At 41.4% G+C, this 18480-nt stretch overlaps 1 protein-coding gene across 1 annotated transcript in view; it reads left to right on the top strand.

Moving 5' to 3' along the window:
• The first annotated feature begins 4676 nt into the window (after nucleotides 1-4676).
• PLGRKT (plasminogen receptor with a C-terminal lysine) overlaps nucleotides 4677-18480 on the top strand; it is a 46128-nt gene continuing 32324 nt past the window's right edge. The window contains exon 1 of the mRNA XM_007454521.1: nucleotides 4677-4757. Coding sequence (XP_007454583.1) covers nucleotides 4677-4757 — 81 coding nt within the window. The remainder of the gene's footprint in view (nucleotides 4758-18480) is intronic.

Here is an 18480-nt window from a genome sequence, read left to right as displayed (position 1 = left end):
GCAGGATATCAGAGCCTGGAAGGACAGAAGGATGTATCTTTATTTTCCACCCCATCCCCACTTGGAGCTGAGGTGCTCGCAGTGGCTACAACTATAGGATCTTACCCTCCTGGGCCAAAGGTCAGCATCGACTGCTTTCCTCTCCTGAACAACATAGCTCCTGTTGGTAGCCCTCTTATACAGCCACAGCTATGGCTCTCGCCTGGTTTTAGTAACTGCTCCCTTACCTTTGTCCCTTCAGACCTAGAGTGAGTAACAGGATCCCACTGTTGCTGGTTACTACTGTTTATTTAATGCTAACTGTGTGCCAGACATGGTGCTAAGTGCCTGAATATATTATCTCATTTAGTCTTCACAATCCAATAAATTAGATGGCTTTAGTCCTATTGTAGAGATGATAAGTTTTGGAGAGGATGAAGAGTGACAGTGATGGAGCTGGAAATCAAATCAAATATAGGTGTGCTAGAGTCCAGGCACTCAAATGCTATCATACCAATTGTTATCCCCTCTTAAAGAGTCAAAGTTCCATGTGGCTTTGCTTCTATGGTGCCCCAGTCACTCTGGCAACAGGTCGGTGTGGTGTTCGCTCACATACAGAGCCTGGGGAAGGTTAGATCCCTTCTCCCCAGGTGTGATGGTCAGCCAGGGCTACGGGCAGTGACCTTCCTCATTGACCTTCCTCAAGGCCAGAGCCTGGTGAAGTCCATGCTATTCTTCCAAGCCATTTAATAACAAAGAACAGAATGCCAACAGTTCCTCAAGTATTCTCTCAGTGAAGCTGGGAGAGAGGCTTGACTTACTCAAGATAGAAATTACTAGTGGGGTGAGAAGAAATGAATCTCTCAGAACAGAAGGGAAGAAAGATAGCTCTGTCAAAAAAAAAAAATTTTGATTTGGTAACTCTGGTCAAGTCTGCTCTTTTTCGTTTCCTGTCTTAATCTTTTTGCCACTTTAATGGTGGCAGCTCAACAGATGGAGTAGGCTGAGGCTCTAACAAATTAAATAAACTATGTCTGTGCTGAGATTCAAATGGGGAAAAAAAGTCCATGCTCAACATAAACCTACTCTATAAGAAGAAAAGCCCTTACAAAATGTTTATAACTGTGGATTATGCTTAAGTGACAACCGCTCACGAGACACATTCTTTTCTAGAAACAGAGCCTACAAGTGGTGGTTGACATGGTATGTGAACAACTGTGAGATGGCTCATTAAGCTCTATGGAGGTTTTAGCTCTGCGAGGGAGGATGGATTGCTCAGGCTCCTCGTGGGTAACTGAAAAACCTCACTGAGGACTTTAAGTGAGATTTCCATTATGCTTCTTCTGCCTCCCCTCAAAATTTGAGTCGCTGGATTTTGAATTTTCCTTTTTAACCTGCCCCTCCCAGGCGCCAGGCGGGAAAGAAAACACCAGGCCTCCTCGGTCAGGCAAGCGGGCCCTTTAAGGAAGATGAGAGCTGCGCTGATAGGCTGAGGCTCGGAAATCCCTGCCATAGCCAGCCAATCCCAAAGCTCTGCGAGGCTAGACCCGGTCCGTGCGGCGGTCTCGGACTCCGGCCTGGAGGCCTCTGCTTTGATCAGTGTCCCCGCACTTCCACTGCCCACTGCCCAGTGAGTGAGGGCCGGCCGTGCGTGCCAGGCCGGCCGCAGGCTGCTGGGGAGGGCGGGTCCGCGGGGCTGCGTCTGCGTCTGCCGGCGCCGAGCTCAGGGCCTTGGGCTTGCCGGGCCGCGCTGGGTGTCCTCTCCTCGTGAGTGCCCTTGGCTCTCCCGCTCCTAGTATCGCCAACCTCGTTTCGGAGGAACCGATTCTAGTGCTAAAGACTCCAGACCTCTCCCATACCATTGTAATTAAGTTGGGGGAAGTAGGCAGAGCGTTATCAACGGAAATCAGCATACCACTGCAGGAATTCCCAAGTTACTGTGATTGGGTCCAGGATGAGCGGGTGGAGTTATAAATTACAGAAAACCTACATGAAGCTGTGAGTTCTCGGCTGGAATTTGCAGGGGAAATGGGCTAGTTGGGATGGAACCCAAAGACTTATTGAAAATGATTGTAATCATGCAACCAGTCAAATGTAGGTAGTTAATGTGTCATTCGATCAGGAAATGAGTCAGCGCAGAAACTTGGATGACAGAGGTTATGGGTCATGGAATTATCCTTTTTTTTTTCTTTTTAAAGTAAAGTCAAATCCTGGCTCCTAGATGCAACCTGAGAAGGGCTGCCTGGAACTTGCGGTCCCAACACTTCTTCCTCGGAAATACCCATGCCTGTTGTAATCTGTAGCACAGCTGAGGCAGGGTTGGAGCATTAAAGAGTCCTTTCTACGGTCTCAGGAGTAACTGAAGGAAAAACGAAAGCAGAAAGTACCCAAATCAGCATTCTTAGCCCTCTGACACGTGCTGGTGTCAAAGTTTTAAGTAGCAAGGCGTTTGTCACCAATGACAAAGCGTTAGCATTTTTGAAAGACTCACCTTTATACAATTTGGTGAATTCAAAGTTACTCCTATTGCAAGGTCACTCTTGTTTATCTTCTGATATATATTCTGTGAGTGGGAGAGTGAAAGCTGAGAGTATTGTGGATACCCTAAGGAACCTCCCAGACTTTGGAAAATGGCTTTCTTAGGGTGGGAAAAGAAGGAGAAGAAGGTTGAAAATACCGAATTCCAGGGCACAGTTCACAAGGTGTGGTGCACTCATTTTCAGGTGTGGTCTCCTTTGGGAACCAAGGGAAAGCTCTTCTTCCTGCTTGGCTTCTACCTTTAACCCGTGGGAATATCCCCTGATACATCCAAAGTACAATCCAGACCCAAGAGAGCAAGGACAAGAAAAAGGTAAGCCTAAATCCTAACGTTCCACATAGTTTCTCTTCCCTGGATGACTGACATGAGGATTGTCACTCCGCTTCAGGGGAGAGTCCACCCCCTTATAAATAGGAGCACTCTAAGGAACATAACTCTGACATACAGGGTGTGTGTGTATGTGTGTGTGTGTAAATGGGATTAGAGGACAGCTGTTTTCTTTATAAATGTTTGCTGCACATGTAAAAACTTAATGATCTACTCCTACGTGCAAAAGAAAAATAAGGAATGGCAACTGCCTGAGCTACACTTTCTCTTGTATCACTCATGCTTTCTGCACATTTGTGGGAAAGAAACACCTTGGTGACTGCCAAAATGGATAATATATTGCTTCTGCCTTCAGGCAAGTTCTGCTCTGCTGTTGGAGACAATGGACTTGGGGCTGTCAAATCTGGAGACAGCAGAGAACTTCTGCTAGATCTGCCCACCCTTACTGGGTGACTCTGCCTCTGGTCACTCACAGGATGGAGCAGGGCAGCGGCCGAGGGGTGGGGTGGGTAGGGAAATCTCATGACCTCCCAGGCCTGTTCAGGACTCTGCCTCTCCTCCTCTGGCTCAGCCTCCTGTGCCTAGCATTGAAGCTGACTCTGGCTCGGAGACCCCTATAAATCCAGGGTGCATCTCTGGCCAAATTACAGGGAAGCCACTGAAGTCTGGCTTGTAGTATACACTCACTTGGAGCCCCATTAGCAGGGATAACCCATTGCGTCTGGCATGAAATATCCTCCCTCTCCCACCATCTTCTCACCAGTTAGCTAGAACCTAAGATTTTCTGCTGAGGCTATGGAAAATAGGAACTCTGTCTGGGCTTCCCAAAGAATATTGTGAATTCTGGGCAGAAAGCATTAGGAATGGCCACTCTGACCTGATGTTCACAAAGTACTCAACAGCCTACCAAAGAGAATCAGCAACATCGCTGAAGCGGGTAGAGTAGTCGTAACTTCCCTGAGTTCTGCAGTCTTCTGAAGGTAGAATCAACAACTAACTGAGGTCTTCTGTACCTACCCAATTGACTTAAGAATAAAAATTGGAGTTCTGGACCATCTAGAATTGCCAGCCCACTTAAGAACTTCTTAAGTGAAGATAAATAAGATAGGCGATACCATGTATTCATTTAAAATTTGTGTTTCCCAGAACATTTAAGTATCCTTACGTTTTCCCCCTTTTGAGAACTTCAGTAGTAGCTTAAGAAGAAAAAAGTGAGGCTAGAGGATGGCCAAGGGATATTAGCAGTGGGTGGATGGAAAGAGCAAGTGGGTAGGAGAGGGGTAGGGATTATAGGAAGAGTATTGATATAGTAACCTTGAGATACCTAAAACGTCCTAAAATACAAATGCAAGGAGCACAGAGAAATCGGTCTTCACGGTGTACAATGCATCTTCTAAATCACTCCTCCTCAGAAGCAAAGGTTCTGTCATCCAGCTGTACAGAAGGTAAAAGGGTGGATGGTATTCACCCTGCCCCTCCTAAAAATGAGAGCGTTTTGTTTGTTTGTTTGTTTTTAAGTGCTCAGTTCTTCAAGATATACAGTGGGAAGAAAAATCAGGAAACATGAAGCTATAGAGCAGGAAAAGATTTTGGAAATCATCCAGTTCAATCGGCTGTTCTTATGTAAGTAAATGATGGCCAGACTGGTTAAGTTTGTCCAAGATCAGACAACTGGTTAGGAGCAAAGACTAGTGTCCATACTGTGTTCCCAGGTCAGAAAATTTTCTTTTTTTACTTTGTCTTAAGCTCATGGTAGCCTGAAAACAGAGCATATGAGGATGCATGTAGAATATATTGTTTTAAACTTTGCTTTTTTACATTTTAGGTCAAGATGGGGTTTATATTTTCAAAATCTATGAATGAGAACATGAAGAGCCAGCAGGAGTTCATGCTTATGAATGCCCGACTTCAGGTACATTTTTATTTTTTTAATTTTTTTTAAAAAATTTATTTTTGGCAGCGTTGGGCCTTCGTTGCTGCATGTGGGCTTTCTCTAGTTGCAGAGAGCGGGGGCTAGTCTTCACTGCAGAGCACGGGCTCTAGGAGCATGGGCTTCAGTAGTTGTGGCACATGGGCTCAGTAGTTGTGGCTCACGGGCTCTAGAGCACAGGCTCAGTAGTTGTGGTGCATGGGTTTAGTTGCTCCGTGGCATGTGGGATATTCCCAGACCAGGGCTTGCACCCGAGTTCCCTGCATTGGCAGGGGGTTTCTTAACCACCCAGGGAAGTCCTTCAGATACATTTTTAGATAATTAAGCTTTTATGTTGTTACAGTGGTTAAAGTTTCTGTCACATGTGCTCCAACACTATGTTCTCCTTAACTTCCCAAAAGGTAAAATGCCCTCGGTGCTCTACCCTCAAAGCCAAGATGAAGTAGACTACTAATTATCTGGTGAATGGGCTTGTTTAAATCTCTAATCTAGATATCTAATGTAAAAATTTCCATACTGCAGGAAGAGAGAACTGCTTAGAGTGTATGGTAGAATAATGCCCCTCCCCCACCCTGCCAAAAAGACATCTGCATCCTAATCCCTATGAATATGTTACCTTACATGGCAAAAGGGACTTTGCAATGTGATTAAGCTGAGGAGTTTGAATTGGGGGAGACCCTGGACTATCCTGGTTTATCTGGATGGGCCCAGTGTAATCATAAGGGTCCTTATAAGGGAAAAAGGGAGGCAAGAGGGTCAGAGTCAGAGAGAGAGAGAGATTAGAAGATGCTATGCTGATTGATGACTTTGAAGATGGAATAAAAGGGCCATGAGCCAAAAGATTCAGGCAACCTCTAGAAACTGGAAAAGGGAAGGATACAGATTCTCCCTTAGAGCCTCCAGAGGGAATGCAGTCCCTCCAGTCCATTCTGGACTTCTGTCCTTCAGAACTGTAAGGTAATCAGTTTGTGTTGTTTTAAGCCACTAAGTTTGATAACTTGCTATAGCAGCAATAGGAAATTTTAATACAGTATGAACATTCGACATTGGATTTATACAATGGCTGGATAAAAAGATCAAAGCAAAGTAGAAGATTGTCTAAATGCTTAATATAGGTTATCAAAAGGTATTTTAAAATGTTATACATCAATCAAGTAATAAAAGTTTGACTGAGGGCTTCCCTGGTGGCGCAGTGGTTGGGGGTCCGCCTGCCGATGCAGGCGACACGGGTTCGTGCCCCGGTCCGGGGGGATTCCGCATGCCGCGGAGCGGCTGGGTCCATGGGCCGTGGCCACTGGGCCTGCGCGTCCGGAGCCTGTGCTCTGCGGCGGGAGAGGGCACAGCAGTGAGAGGCCTGCGTACCGCAAAAAAAAAAGGGAACAAAGATCCCACATGCAGCGCAGTGCACCCAAAAAAAAAAAAAAAAAAGTTTGACTGAAATTATTTTCCTAAGACGTCTAACAAAGATCTCTAGGCCTCTGTGGTTCATTATGGCCCTGGGAGTAGACGGTCCTATTGTGAGACATATAGTGAGTGGTTAAAAGTGAGGACCAAAGCCAGGCAGCCTGGGTTTGAATCCTAGTTCCACCTCCTGACTAACTGTGTGGCTTCTGCTTCAGTCTCCTAACCTGTAAACTGGAGGTTATAGTAACCCCCTCAGAGGGTTGCTATGAGGAGTAAAGATGACGGTATATAGAGAGTGTGTAGAATAACGCCTCAGGTCTTTCGAACAGTGTCTCTCACTCTATAAGCATTAGTTGTTGCTGTTATTATTGCTACTAAAGAGTGATAAGACTGTCTTGTGCAGGATAAAGATCTCTTTGGGGGGAATGGAACTGTTGAAAGAATAGGCATTGAATTGTTTAACAGAACAAAGTGACCTAGAGGAGACCAAACATTAGGTTTATGAACCAGCAAAGTATGTCACATACTCAGAGAGTCCTTGTCCAAGACCTCTGAAAACTACAGGGCTTTTACTTTTATGTCAGAAGTCAGGGTCTGTGAAGGGTTTGGGATTTTACCCTACTTGCAAGCTAAGAGATTAGCTTATTACTATCCCATGGATGCTGGCAGAACACAGGAGACACCTACATCAGATGGAGGACTTTATTACTCACAGCACAGCAAGAGCATAAGCATGAGGTTCATGTCAATTCCCCATGCCTCTCAAGTCTCACAGAGGTGACAAAGATGGGTTCACATGGGTGCTGTGCACTCAGTGGGTTGTGGCACCCTTGAACTTCGGGAATCTGCTGCTTTTCTAGTTAATGAGGAGCTGGTGGAGTTGAGGTGGGGAGAACTTTAACTCCTTCCTCAAGGTTGTTCCCTGCAAACACAACCTCAAGAAATGGCCTGAATAAACAGCAGCCTGGGCCTTGCATTCTTGGCTTACCCAGAATGTGGGGGGACCTTCAGGGACCATGGCAGATTGCCCCCTCAGTGCAATTGAGCAGAGCTTTGAGAACAGCCTTGACTTCTGCCCACTGATCCCAGCGACCATTATAGCTGGTGTTGAGGGTCAAACTGGACGGAACACTATCAGCACCATTAGTTTTCAGCTTAGCTGAACCAAAGGTGAACCAGGCCCAGGCATTTAGGACAGTCTCTGTGAACCCAAGGGCCTTCTGAGCCAGTAGCTTTGCTTCAGGTGGCAGAGTCAGGGATAAAGTTTTCACCAAAGGGTAGCTACTACTCCTTTATGTAAAACTGAGATGACACCAGGGCCAGGCTAGGAACATCCTCAAATACATTATTTTCATTTGACCAGCAAATGGGTGCTTTCCTTGTAGTTGTCATCTCCTAGTTGACCCACCAAAAAATGGGATGTCAGGCCTGAGTCACAAATTCTCCAGGGGTAAGGTGTTCATTTTGAACAGGAGCTCAGTAATAGGCCAATAACTGCCTCCCCATTTTGAAAGGGGTCTGTTATGGGTTTGTGTCCCATCCCCCCCATCCAAATTCATATGTTAAAGTCCAAACCCCCACTACCTCAGAATGTGACCTTATTTGGAGATAGAGTCTCTACAGAGGTAATCAAGTTAAAATGAGGTCATTAGGATGGGCTCTAATCCAATACGACTTGTGTCCTTATAAAATTTGGACACAGAGATGTGCATACAGGGAGAAGGCCATGTGAATATGAAGACACCATTTATGAGCCAGGAAGAGAGTCCTGAAACAGAGCCTTCCTTCACAGCCCTCACAAGCAACCAACCCTACTGACATCCTAACTCTGGACTTCCAGCCTCCAAAACTGAGACAATATATTTCTGTTGCTTAAGCCACCCAGTTTGTGGTACTTTGTTATGGCAGCCCCAGAAAACTAATACAGGATGTATCTGGTGCCTGTGTCCAGCGTGTGGCGCTGCTGTACTGGGCAATGGCCTCTGGAGATGGCTGTGATTTTCTCTTTTTCACCTGGGATTCTATATTGTTTCTATTGGACCACTTGGAAGGGGTCAGAGAATCCCTGAATGGGAGAATGTCCTCTCATCACTATGAATGTTTACAATAAAAGCAAGCAACACAGAATACATTATATTTATATTCAGGGGACACAACTGCAGTACGTTGAATCAGCTGAATGTTCTTTAACTTCCCTTTCTCACTGCAAACTGCTCAAACCCTATCAGTTGAATTTTGCTCTATGGGAACACAGATCAAAGATATTAACATAGGTACTTCAGGGGTTATCATTGATAGTTTCAGGAGATTAGGCTGTTTCCCAGCTGGGGGAGATAGAGAATACAAATGTGTATTTGCCCTTTGGTTTCTCATCCCAGAATTGGTATTACTTCCTCCCCTGGGCTCCCCTGGCTTCTGGAGAGCACTGGGGCTCAGGGGCATCATTGTTTTAGCCAACACTGGTGCCACTGCTCTGCCCTGTATCCTCAGCACTTTGGGCCACCCTGGCACTTAGCACATCCTCCCTGCATGGGACCAAGTAGACATGGGCGCCCACATCCAACAAAGCTATAAACATTGAGTTCCTCCTCTCCCCTCCCTGAAATTCCCTGGCACACTCAGCCTTCTTCCCTAAAGCAGCTCAAGTTGGAGGAGTGGAGGAGGGAAAGAACAGCTCGGTGCCAGTCAGCAAGGGTTTGAATTTACTCTGTTTCAAAGGGCCTCCCGTCGCTGGACTCAACAAACAAATTTCTAACGTATTTAGCCTATGCAAAGTTCTATATCTTCATTGCTAACACCATTATTTCAGCTTTGGGGAACCCTTGACCCATCAGCCATAGCCACATTGCATGACTTTTGGCTGGGGTGTGGGGCTTGCTGTCCCATTGATGTCAGGAAAACATCCTTTCCTTCTCCCACTCCAGAGGAGAATGTGCCACAACCAAAGCACCATCTGGGAGTCTTGTTTGGACCCTACCTTTTGTTTCTCAGCCTCATTTAACACATAAGATAGTGAGAGATCTTCACTCTACCCTCTTACTTTCACCACCACCTATGCAAAAGCATTTACTTCCAGATCTCAGAGAGCCTTCTGATACCCTCTAACCTGACCAACAAGGGCCCTTTTCCAGAACGCCATCTCTATCAGCATCTTATCCTTGTCACCCAAACTGGCAGGCCGCATGAAGGGTCTGGGATTTTACCCTACTTGCAAATTAACAAGTTAGCCTGTTACTGTTTCACAGATGCTGGCAGAAGATTTTGTTACTCACAGCACAACAAGGAGCATAAGCATGGTGTTGCTGCCAGTTTTCTATGCACTCCAAGTCCCGTGGAGGTGATGGAGGTGGGCCTAGTTGTATGCTTAGGTGGATGCCTGGGTTTGTGACATAGGTGAGGAACAGTGAGCTTATAGAATCTATCACTTTTGTCATGAACGGTGAGCAAGGCTGCTCTTTGACTGGGAAGAGATGTTACTTCATCCCTCAAAGTTGCTTACTGCAAACACAACCCTGACAAATGGCCTGGGCAAAGAGTAGTCAGGGCCTGCATCCTTGGCCTACTCAGCAAGAATGCTTAGGGCCCATGGCAGATTGATTCTTCCAACACATGTGTTGGTTAAGATGATTAGTTTTTCCTTGTTGAGCAGGATATATTTTATTAATTATCTTTTAATTTCAAGGAAGGATGACAAAAAGAATATAGATCAATACAGTTGAAGCAGCCTTCCAACCCTAAAGCTGCTTGAGTTCTCATCCTAACTGGGGCAGCCAAGGGAGAAGCATACTCATCTGTAGCAGTTTTGGAAGATTGGGTTGGTCCTTGAATGTTCCTCATTTAAAGAAACTAAACATCTAGCATCATTTTAAGGCTTAGAGCTATTCTCCTTTATATATATATATAAGAAATATCATGAAATATTTTATATATACAAGAGAATATATTTATAAATTATGAAGCATAATAAAATGAACACCAATGAACCCATCACTAAATTGAAGAATTATATTATCACAATACCCCTGAAGCTACATATGGGTTCCTCCCTATATGCTGAATGAACCCAAACAGCTAAAGCTGGGCTGGAATGTACCAGAGTTCCTAGAACTAAGCATGACTCTGAAAATGGAAGGAATGGGCCACTGGGGTGGGAGATGGCATGTCAGTTCTTCAAAGGGGAGGTTTAAAAAACCCCAGTTGAAACACCAGGCCTACTAATATCTCTAGCCTGTGGTGGCATGTCTTTTGGCTTTTTTCCTATTTGATGGCACTTCAATTAAAAGGGATAAATAGAAGAAATAAAGCAAAACATTTATTTAAAAGAAGGCTAATAACTATAATCCTTTTCCCAGTGAGTTTTTTTAAGTTCTACTTTTTTTTGGTAAAAAAAGATAAATCATAACTTGATAATTCTATATTATTGGTGCTTATCTTTCAGAATAAAGGACCAGAATTAGAGATTCAGCTACATCTTATACCAGGTTCCCGCCTCTGGCTGTATATTCGATTCAGAGGGACTTTTGAATGTACAGGTCCTACCCCAGACCAATCAGATCTCTTCATGGCCGGACATGTAGTTGCTTTAAGCTCTCCAGGGGACTATAATGCACAGCCTGGGTTGAGAACCTTTGCCCTTTCCTTTTGCTACATAATTGTAATTGGTGATTGGCAGTGATTTAATATAGCATACATTGGAGATAAACCCAAATAAGTTTTCAATTTAGGTAAGTTAATCATGAAGTTAAATCAATCACTGGAGTCTTGTTAATAAAAATGTATAAAAGGCTTCAAATCAAAATGGTTTCTTTTTTATTAACAAGTTGGTTCCAGATGAGCTAGAGGGTATTCATACTACTCAGTATAATAATGTTTTCAGATCATCAGCAAAAGTCAGTTTCTTACTGCTCTGTCTAGCCTCTTACTGAGGATGGTGGATGGATGGCTGTATTCAATAAGCCAAGTATCAATCAGGTAAAAATGAATACTTCCTAAAAAATGCCACTAGATGGCACACTAAACCAATTTTATATGACCTAAGTGGCCAGAAAAGCATTTTGATGTTATAAAATAGGATAGAAACTGGAAGTATAAAGCAGAAAAAATGAGGCAAGATTCCATGAGTTTTTGCTGTGCTGTAGTGCTTTGTAGGAAAAGCAGTCATGGTCCATGTATAAGATTAGTAGGGCAGTCTATTCATTGTTCAATATGAGCAGGCAACAAACTAAAGACTTAAAAAAATACATGAGGGACTTCCCTAGTGGTGCAGTGGTTGAGAATCAGCCTGCCAATGCAGGGAACACGGGTTCGAGCCCTGGTCTGGGAAGATCACACATGCCATGGAGCAACTAAGCCCATGCGCCACAACTACTGAGCCTGTGTTCTGGAGCCCACAAGCCACAAATACTGAGCCTACATGCCACAACTGCTGAAGCCCGCACGCCTGGAGCCGGTGCTCTGCAACAAGAGAAGCCACCACAATGAGAGGCCCACACACCACAACGAAGAGCGCCCCCCGCTTGCCGCAATTAGAGAAACAGCCAGCCTTTGACCTGTAAGTCTATGTAGTGTTTGGTGTTAAGAAAATGAGGTATAGTTATAAACCAAAAATACAGTTATTTAATATATATGAAATAATGTGCTACATGCTAAGCAGGATTCAGACGTGTATAAGGTGCGGGATCTATATTCAAGGGACTTCTCATCTTATTTGGTGGGAAGAAGGTGAGGTATGCTGCAAATAACCAGATGTTTGTGGTATGAATGTGACAGGTAGAATAATGACCCCCTAAAGATGTCCACACCCTAATCCCTGAAACCTGTGAATATATCACCTTATATGGCAAACAGACTTTGCAGATGTGACTGAGGGAACAGGCCTTGAGATGAGAAAATTATCCTTGATTATCAATGTGGACCCAATCTAAACACACGAATTCTTAAAGTAGAGAGTTAAAGACAAAAGAGTCAGAGAGATGTGATGTTGCTGGCTTTGAAGATGGAGGAAGGCACCCCCAGCCAAGGAATGCGGGTGGCCTCTGGAAGCTGGAAAATGCTAGGAAACAGATTCTCCCCTAGACTCTCCAGAAAGAAACACAGCCCTGCAGACATCTTGATTTTAGCCCATTCAGACCTGTGTTGGACATCCAGTGTCCAGAAGTACAAGATAATAATCTGTGTTGTTTTAAGCCACTAAGATGGTAGTAATTTGTCTGTACAGCTGTGTATGTTAGGGTTATTTTTACAACATAAAATATAGTGTAGACTCAATAAGTGCTTTTTCAAATATTTAAAAAGTAAAACAGCAAATAATAGCAAATAACTTATGAGAACTTGAAATTGCTTAAACCCCTATAACTCCCAACATCTATAATTCTTGTGCCCTCCCATCTGTTTTTTTGAGGTGAAAGCTGTACCAACATCTTAGAATAAAAAGGGCTTGATGTTCTGAGGAAAGCAAGAAAGTACAGTGTTTGCTTTGTATAGAGTCTTGTGGCGACAAGGAACCCAAAATGTAGAGTAGGTAGTGAAGAGGAGAGGAAAGCAGCCAACTCCATCTATAGCAAAAAGATGACCAAGTGGGAGTTGGCTCAAGAACTAGAAGTGTCAGGAGACTTAACTAGGGAGTGCCTTGGAAGAAAAGGCAGCATGATCAACACAAGTTCACCTACAGTGGGAGCTACAAGGAAGGCTACAACAGCTTAATTCTTGTGCCTGGATTCACAACTGTCTTCAACTTACCCCTCTGAAACTCATTTCTGCCCATGTCCCCATCCTGGTTACCTGCTCTTAGCCTCCCTCTTCTGACATTCTTTTTTTTTTAATTGTGGTAAAATACACATAATATAAAATTCATGTTTTTAAAGTGTGCAATTCAGTGACATTTAGTACATTTACAGTGTTGTGCAACCATCACCACTATTTAATTCCATAGCATTTCCATCACCCCAAAAGGAAACCCCATACCCATTAAGCAGTCACTCCTCATCCCCCCTCCTCTCAGACCCTGGCAACCACTAATCTGCTTTCTGTCTGTATGGATTTGCCTGTTCTGGACATTTCATACAAATGGAATCATACAATATGTGGTCTTCTGTGTCTGGCTTATTTCAATTAGCATAATCTTTCCAAAGTCCATCTGTGTTGTAGAATGAATCAGTATTTCATTCCCATTCATAGGTAAATAACATTCCATTGTATTAATATACAACATTTTCTTTATCCATTCATCGGTTTAAGGACATTAAGATTGTTTCCACTTTGGGCTATTTCCCACTTTGGGAATAGTGCTGCTATGGGAATTCTTGTACAGGTTTTTGTTTGAACTCTTGCTTTTCAGTTCTTTTTGAGTATATATACCTAGGAGTATAATTGCTGGATCATATGATAATTTTATGTTTAATTTATTCAGGAACCACTAAATGTTTCCCACAGTGGCTTTACCCTTTTACATTCCTACAACAATGTATGAGGGTTACCATTTCTCCAACATTCTCACCAGTACATGTTATTTTCATTTTTTGTTTGTTTTTAAATTCTAGCCATTCTAAGTGGGTTTACAGTGGTATCTTATTGTAGTTTTGATTTGAATTTCCATAATAACTAATAATAACATTAAACATTTTTCATGTGCTTTTTGGCCATTTGCATATCTTCTTTGGAGAAGTATCTCTTCTAGTCCTTTGCTCATTTATAAATTGGGTTGTTTGTCTTTTCCTTGTTGAGTTGTAAGAGTTCCTTATATATTTTGGATACTAGATCCTTATCAGATATAAGATTTGCAAATATTTTCTCCCATTCTGTGAGTTGTCTTTTTACTCTCTTGACAGTGTCCTTTGATGCATGTGAGTTTTTAATTTCTATGAAGTCAAATTTATTTTTTCTTTTGTTGCTTGTACTTTTGGTGTCATATCTGAGAAAGTGTTGCCAAATCCAAGATCATTAAGATTGTACCTACGTTTTATTCTAAGAGTTTTATGGTTTCAGCTTTTATATTTAAGTTTTTGATCCACTTTGAGTTCATTTTTGTATATGAAGTGAAGTAAGGGTCCATTTTCATTTTTTTGAATGTGAATACCCAGTTATCTCAGTACGATGTTCATTCTTTATGAACATGAAGTTAGACATTGCACAGTAAAGATTAGGAATCACATAGTAAGTCTGTTGGTGACGCAGATGAAGAAGCTGTTCACCTGGGTCCAGGCCCTCTGAAATGAGCATCTTGACTTGTTAGTGGCCTTCAAGTGCCTGAACTTCAAGATGGTAGTAACCTGCTAGTGTCTTTCTTTACCAAAGTTGGAACGAATGGAAATAAGTTAACTATATTATGAAGGATTGGGTCTAAATGCAAAGAATATACTTAATGAATTTCCTGACTTTTAAAGAGACTTCTAAAAATGTTAAGTCTCTTTAAGTGTGGGACAAGATATTAATATGTCTGGAATCACTTAGAGGAGTTAATAAAAACACTAAGATTTCCTGTATACTGTCTATGTTGAGAAATGGTAGGAAATGAAAGTAAAATAATTAATAAAAGTCATTGGTAATAGGTCAAACCCCCAAGTTGATCCTTTGCTGCCTAGCCCTTCCATGCTGACAAGTTGGTCCAGGACTCTTCCCACACTCAATTCTCCAAGGGGGACATTGGTTTTAAGTTTGTTCACACACTTAAATGAGATCAATAAATCCAGTTATAGATGATCGGGAAGCTTTTCCTTTTAGTTTCCTCCCTCAGCTACAATTCTATTTTCATAAATCTAATCAGAGTCAATTTTAATTTATTTCTAGTTCTTCATTGCTTGAGCAAGCAGGGGATGGAGGGTTACTTTACTTATTCATTAACTTTGAGTGTTTACTGAATGCCTAGTATATAAGATTTCGGGCCCAAAACTATTAATTAAAAAATGATCCTGTGGTTTTAATAATTATCTTCACTTTCCTCTATAAATCTTCATAATATGTACATAATGTGTACACACATACACACTCACTTCATCTTATTTTGAAAAGAATGTAAAGTAGGCTTGCTGTTAAAATCTTTAGACTTCTCATATGTGTCTTGTTTCTACTTCATTTTCTTCCTTAAGATAACTGACAATATAGGGCAGCAGGGGGAAAAGGATTTTAGAGAGAAAAAGAGCCCCATAAACATCCTTAATATACAATTAATAAAAGGGAACAAGCTTAAGTGTCATTATTCTTGAATAAATTTACTAATATGCAGAATAATAGTGAATACAGATTTTAAGAAATGTTTTAGTTTGAAATAATTTTATATTTGCAGAAAAGTTGCTAAACTAGCAGAGAGTTCACATATACCCTTTGTTTAGCTTTCTTTAGTATTAACAATTTACAAAATTATAGTAATGATCAAAACCAGGAAATTAACATCAGTACAATACTGCTAACTAAATTACTGATCTTTCTGAAATTTCACCAGTTTTTCTCCTAATATTCCTTTTTTGTTCCAGGGATCCAAGATCTCACATTGCATTAAACTGTTGTTTCTTCTTAGTCTCCTTTGGTCTGTGACAGTTCCTCATTCTTTCCTTGGCTTTCATAAGTACTTTTGATAAGTACTGGTTATTTAGTATAATTTCTCTCACTTTGGGTTTTTCCAGTGTTTTCTCATGACTAGATTGAGGTTGTACATTTTTTACATATTATTCTTAAACCACAGGATGCTGTTATGTCTCTCTCATTATATCATACCAGAGGATACTGCTGGTATAACTTATTACTAGTGATGTTAACCTTGGTCACTTGGTTAAGGTGGTGTACACCAGGTTTCTCTACTGTAAAGTTACTATTTTTCTTATTGATAAATATCTTTGAGGAGATATGTTGAAACTCTGTTAATATCTTGCTTCTCATTAAACTTTTGCCCACTGATTTTAGCATCCATTGGTGGGATCTTACATGGGACAATTATTACTGTGGTAATTTTTGCCTAAGGGTAATTTTTGTATTTCCTTCATTCCATTTATATTTGTTCATTGGAATAGCTGTCCCTTCTCCATGTATTTATTTATTCAGTTATTTATATGAACATGGACACATGGACCTGTTATTCTGTGGGTTATAATTTAGTACCATCATTATTTATTTTATGGCCTAAGTTGTTTTGGCTATTGGGAATTCCTTCCAGTTGGTTCCCTATGTCCCTTTGACATATCCCATCCTTTTTTGCTCATTTTCTGTATCATAAGTTAGTTCATATATATTGCCCAGGCCTGGAATTAATCACTCATTCAAGGAGTCCTAGTTTTTTAATTAGAGAATGGTATTTAGAAATCAAGATCTGGGCTCTAAGGGTGCTTATTGCTATGGCCACTGTTCCTAGATCCTTTCAGCAAAGACATGTACTTATATACTAACCCATGTATATACACAGACTTATACATAGAAGTATTTCATACTATAAACCATGAGTTCATACTGATACCTCTAATTCCAATGCATTATGTTTCATTCTGGCCTTTCCTTTTTCTTTATTTTTAAGTTCTTTCTCAGACAATGAAAAGCATGGCTCTCGTTTTCTACAATATATTCACTTCAATCCTAGTAGAAACAAGAAACAGTTACAGGATTGCCAATATATGCTAACCAGCATACATTATTTATATGTTCTTTTCCCTTTTACACCATCAGTTCAAAATACTGTTTTCCTATAAATTAGAGTAGTTCTTCCTGGGCTACTTCAGGGTGGTAATTTCATTTGCAATACAGTTATACTTTGTATTCTCTCCACATCCTGTTTAAGTTTAGTTACAGGGTAGGGGAGTATATGAAACAAAACTATGTTCTAATCATTAAAGCTATACAAAAAGATACACTCCAAGAAGCATCCCTCCCTCCTCATCCTTGCTAACCTATTCCTATTCTTCTCTTTATATACCCTTTCCCATGCTGTCTCTGTGTCTGATCTCTCTAGTCTTCGGTTTATCATTCCTGCATATCTTTTGTACCATAAACAGATACACGTTTATTTTCTTATGTCCCCTTCTTTCTTACATGAAGGGTAGTGTACCATTGTACCCTTTTGTACCTTGCTTTTTTCATTTAACTGTATATCTTGGAAATCATTCCAATCAGTTCATAGAGCTCTTCCTCATTTTTTAACAGTTACATAATGCTCCATTGTGTGAATATATCACTTATTCAAATGGTGTATGGGTACTGTATTAGTTTCCTATTGCTATGACAAATTGTCACAACACAAAATAATTATCTTACAGTTCTGGAAGCCAGAAGTTTGAAATGGGTCTCACTGGAAGAAAGTCCAGCTATCAGCAGGGCTGCATTCCTTCTGGAGGGTCTAGGGGAGAATCCCTCTCCTTGCCTTTTCCAGTTTCTCAAGGCTGTCCAAATTTCTTGGCTCATGTCTCCTTTCTCACTCTTTAAGCCAGAAGTGTAGCATCTTCATCTCTCTCTGACTCTCTTGCCTCTATCTTTCACTTATGAGGACCCTTGCGATTACATTGGGCCCACCTGGATAATCCAGGCTAATCTCCGCATCTCAGATTCCTTAACTAATCATATCTGCATAGTCCCTTTTGCTATGTAATGTAATATATTCATGGGTTCTGGAGATTAGGACATGGACTTCTCTTGGGGGGAGGCTTTATTCTGCCTACCCCAGGTACTTAGGTTATTTCCAATATTTTGCTGTTACAAATAGTCCTTCAATGAATAACCTTGTGCTTTTACATTTTTGTGCTGTTTGAGGTATACCTTCAGGGTAGAATTCTAGAAGTGGGATTGCTAGGTCAAAGGCACGTGCCTCGTAGTTTTGTTAGGTATTGCCACATTTCCCTTTAGAAAGGTTGTACCAATTTGAGAGTGCCTGTTTTCCCAAAGTCTCCCCAGCAGAATATGTACTTGCTTTTTAATTTTTGCCAATCTGATAGGCAAGAAATGGAATCTCAGTCTTGCTTTAATTTGCATTTCTTTAATTATGAGTAAACTTGAACATTTTCTCACATGTCTGAGGGCCATTTATATACCTTGTTTTTGTGAATCGTCTGTTTATTGGGTTTTTGTCCCTTGTCTCAACTTTTAAGAGTTCTTTATACATTGGAGGTATTGATCTCTTGCCTGTGGAATATATTGCAAATATTTTCTTGCAGGTTATCATTTGTCTTTGACTTCGTTTATGATGGTTTTCTTTTCTTGCCATGAAAAAGTTTAAAAATTTTTATGTATTCAAATGAACAATCCTTTATTGCCTCTGCATTTTGAGTCTTTATTTTGAAAGTCTTTTCCTGCACTAAAGTTAAAGAGGCAGTCACCCATGTTTCCCTAC

This window comes from Lipotes vexillifer, unplaced genomic scaffold, assembly GCF_000442215.2.
Source record: "Lipotes vexillifer unplaced genomic scaffold, Lipotes_vexillifer_v1.1 scaffold1039, whole genome shotgun sequence".
NCBI lineage: Eukaryota > Metazoa > Chordata > Mammalia > Artiodactyla > Lipotidae > Lipotes > Lipotes vexillifer.
The sequence above is the reverse complement of the archived record's forward strand: the minus strand, read 5'-3'. Positions and strand labels throughout refer to the sequence as shown.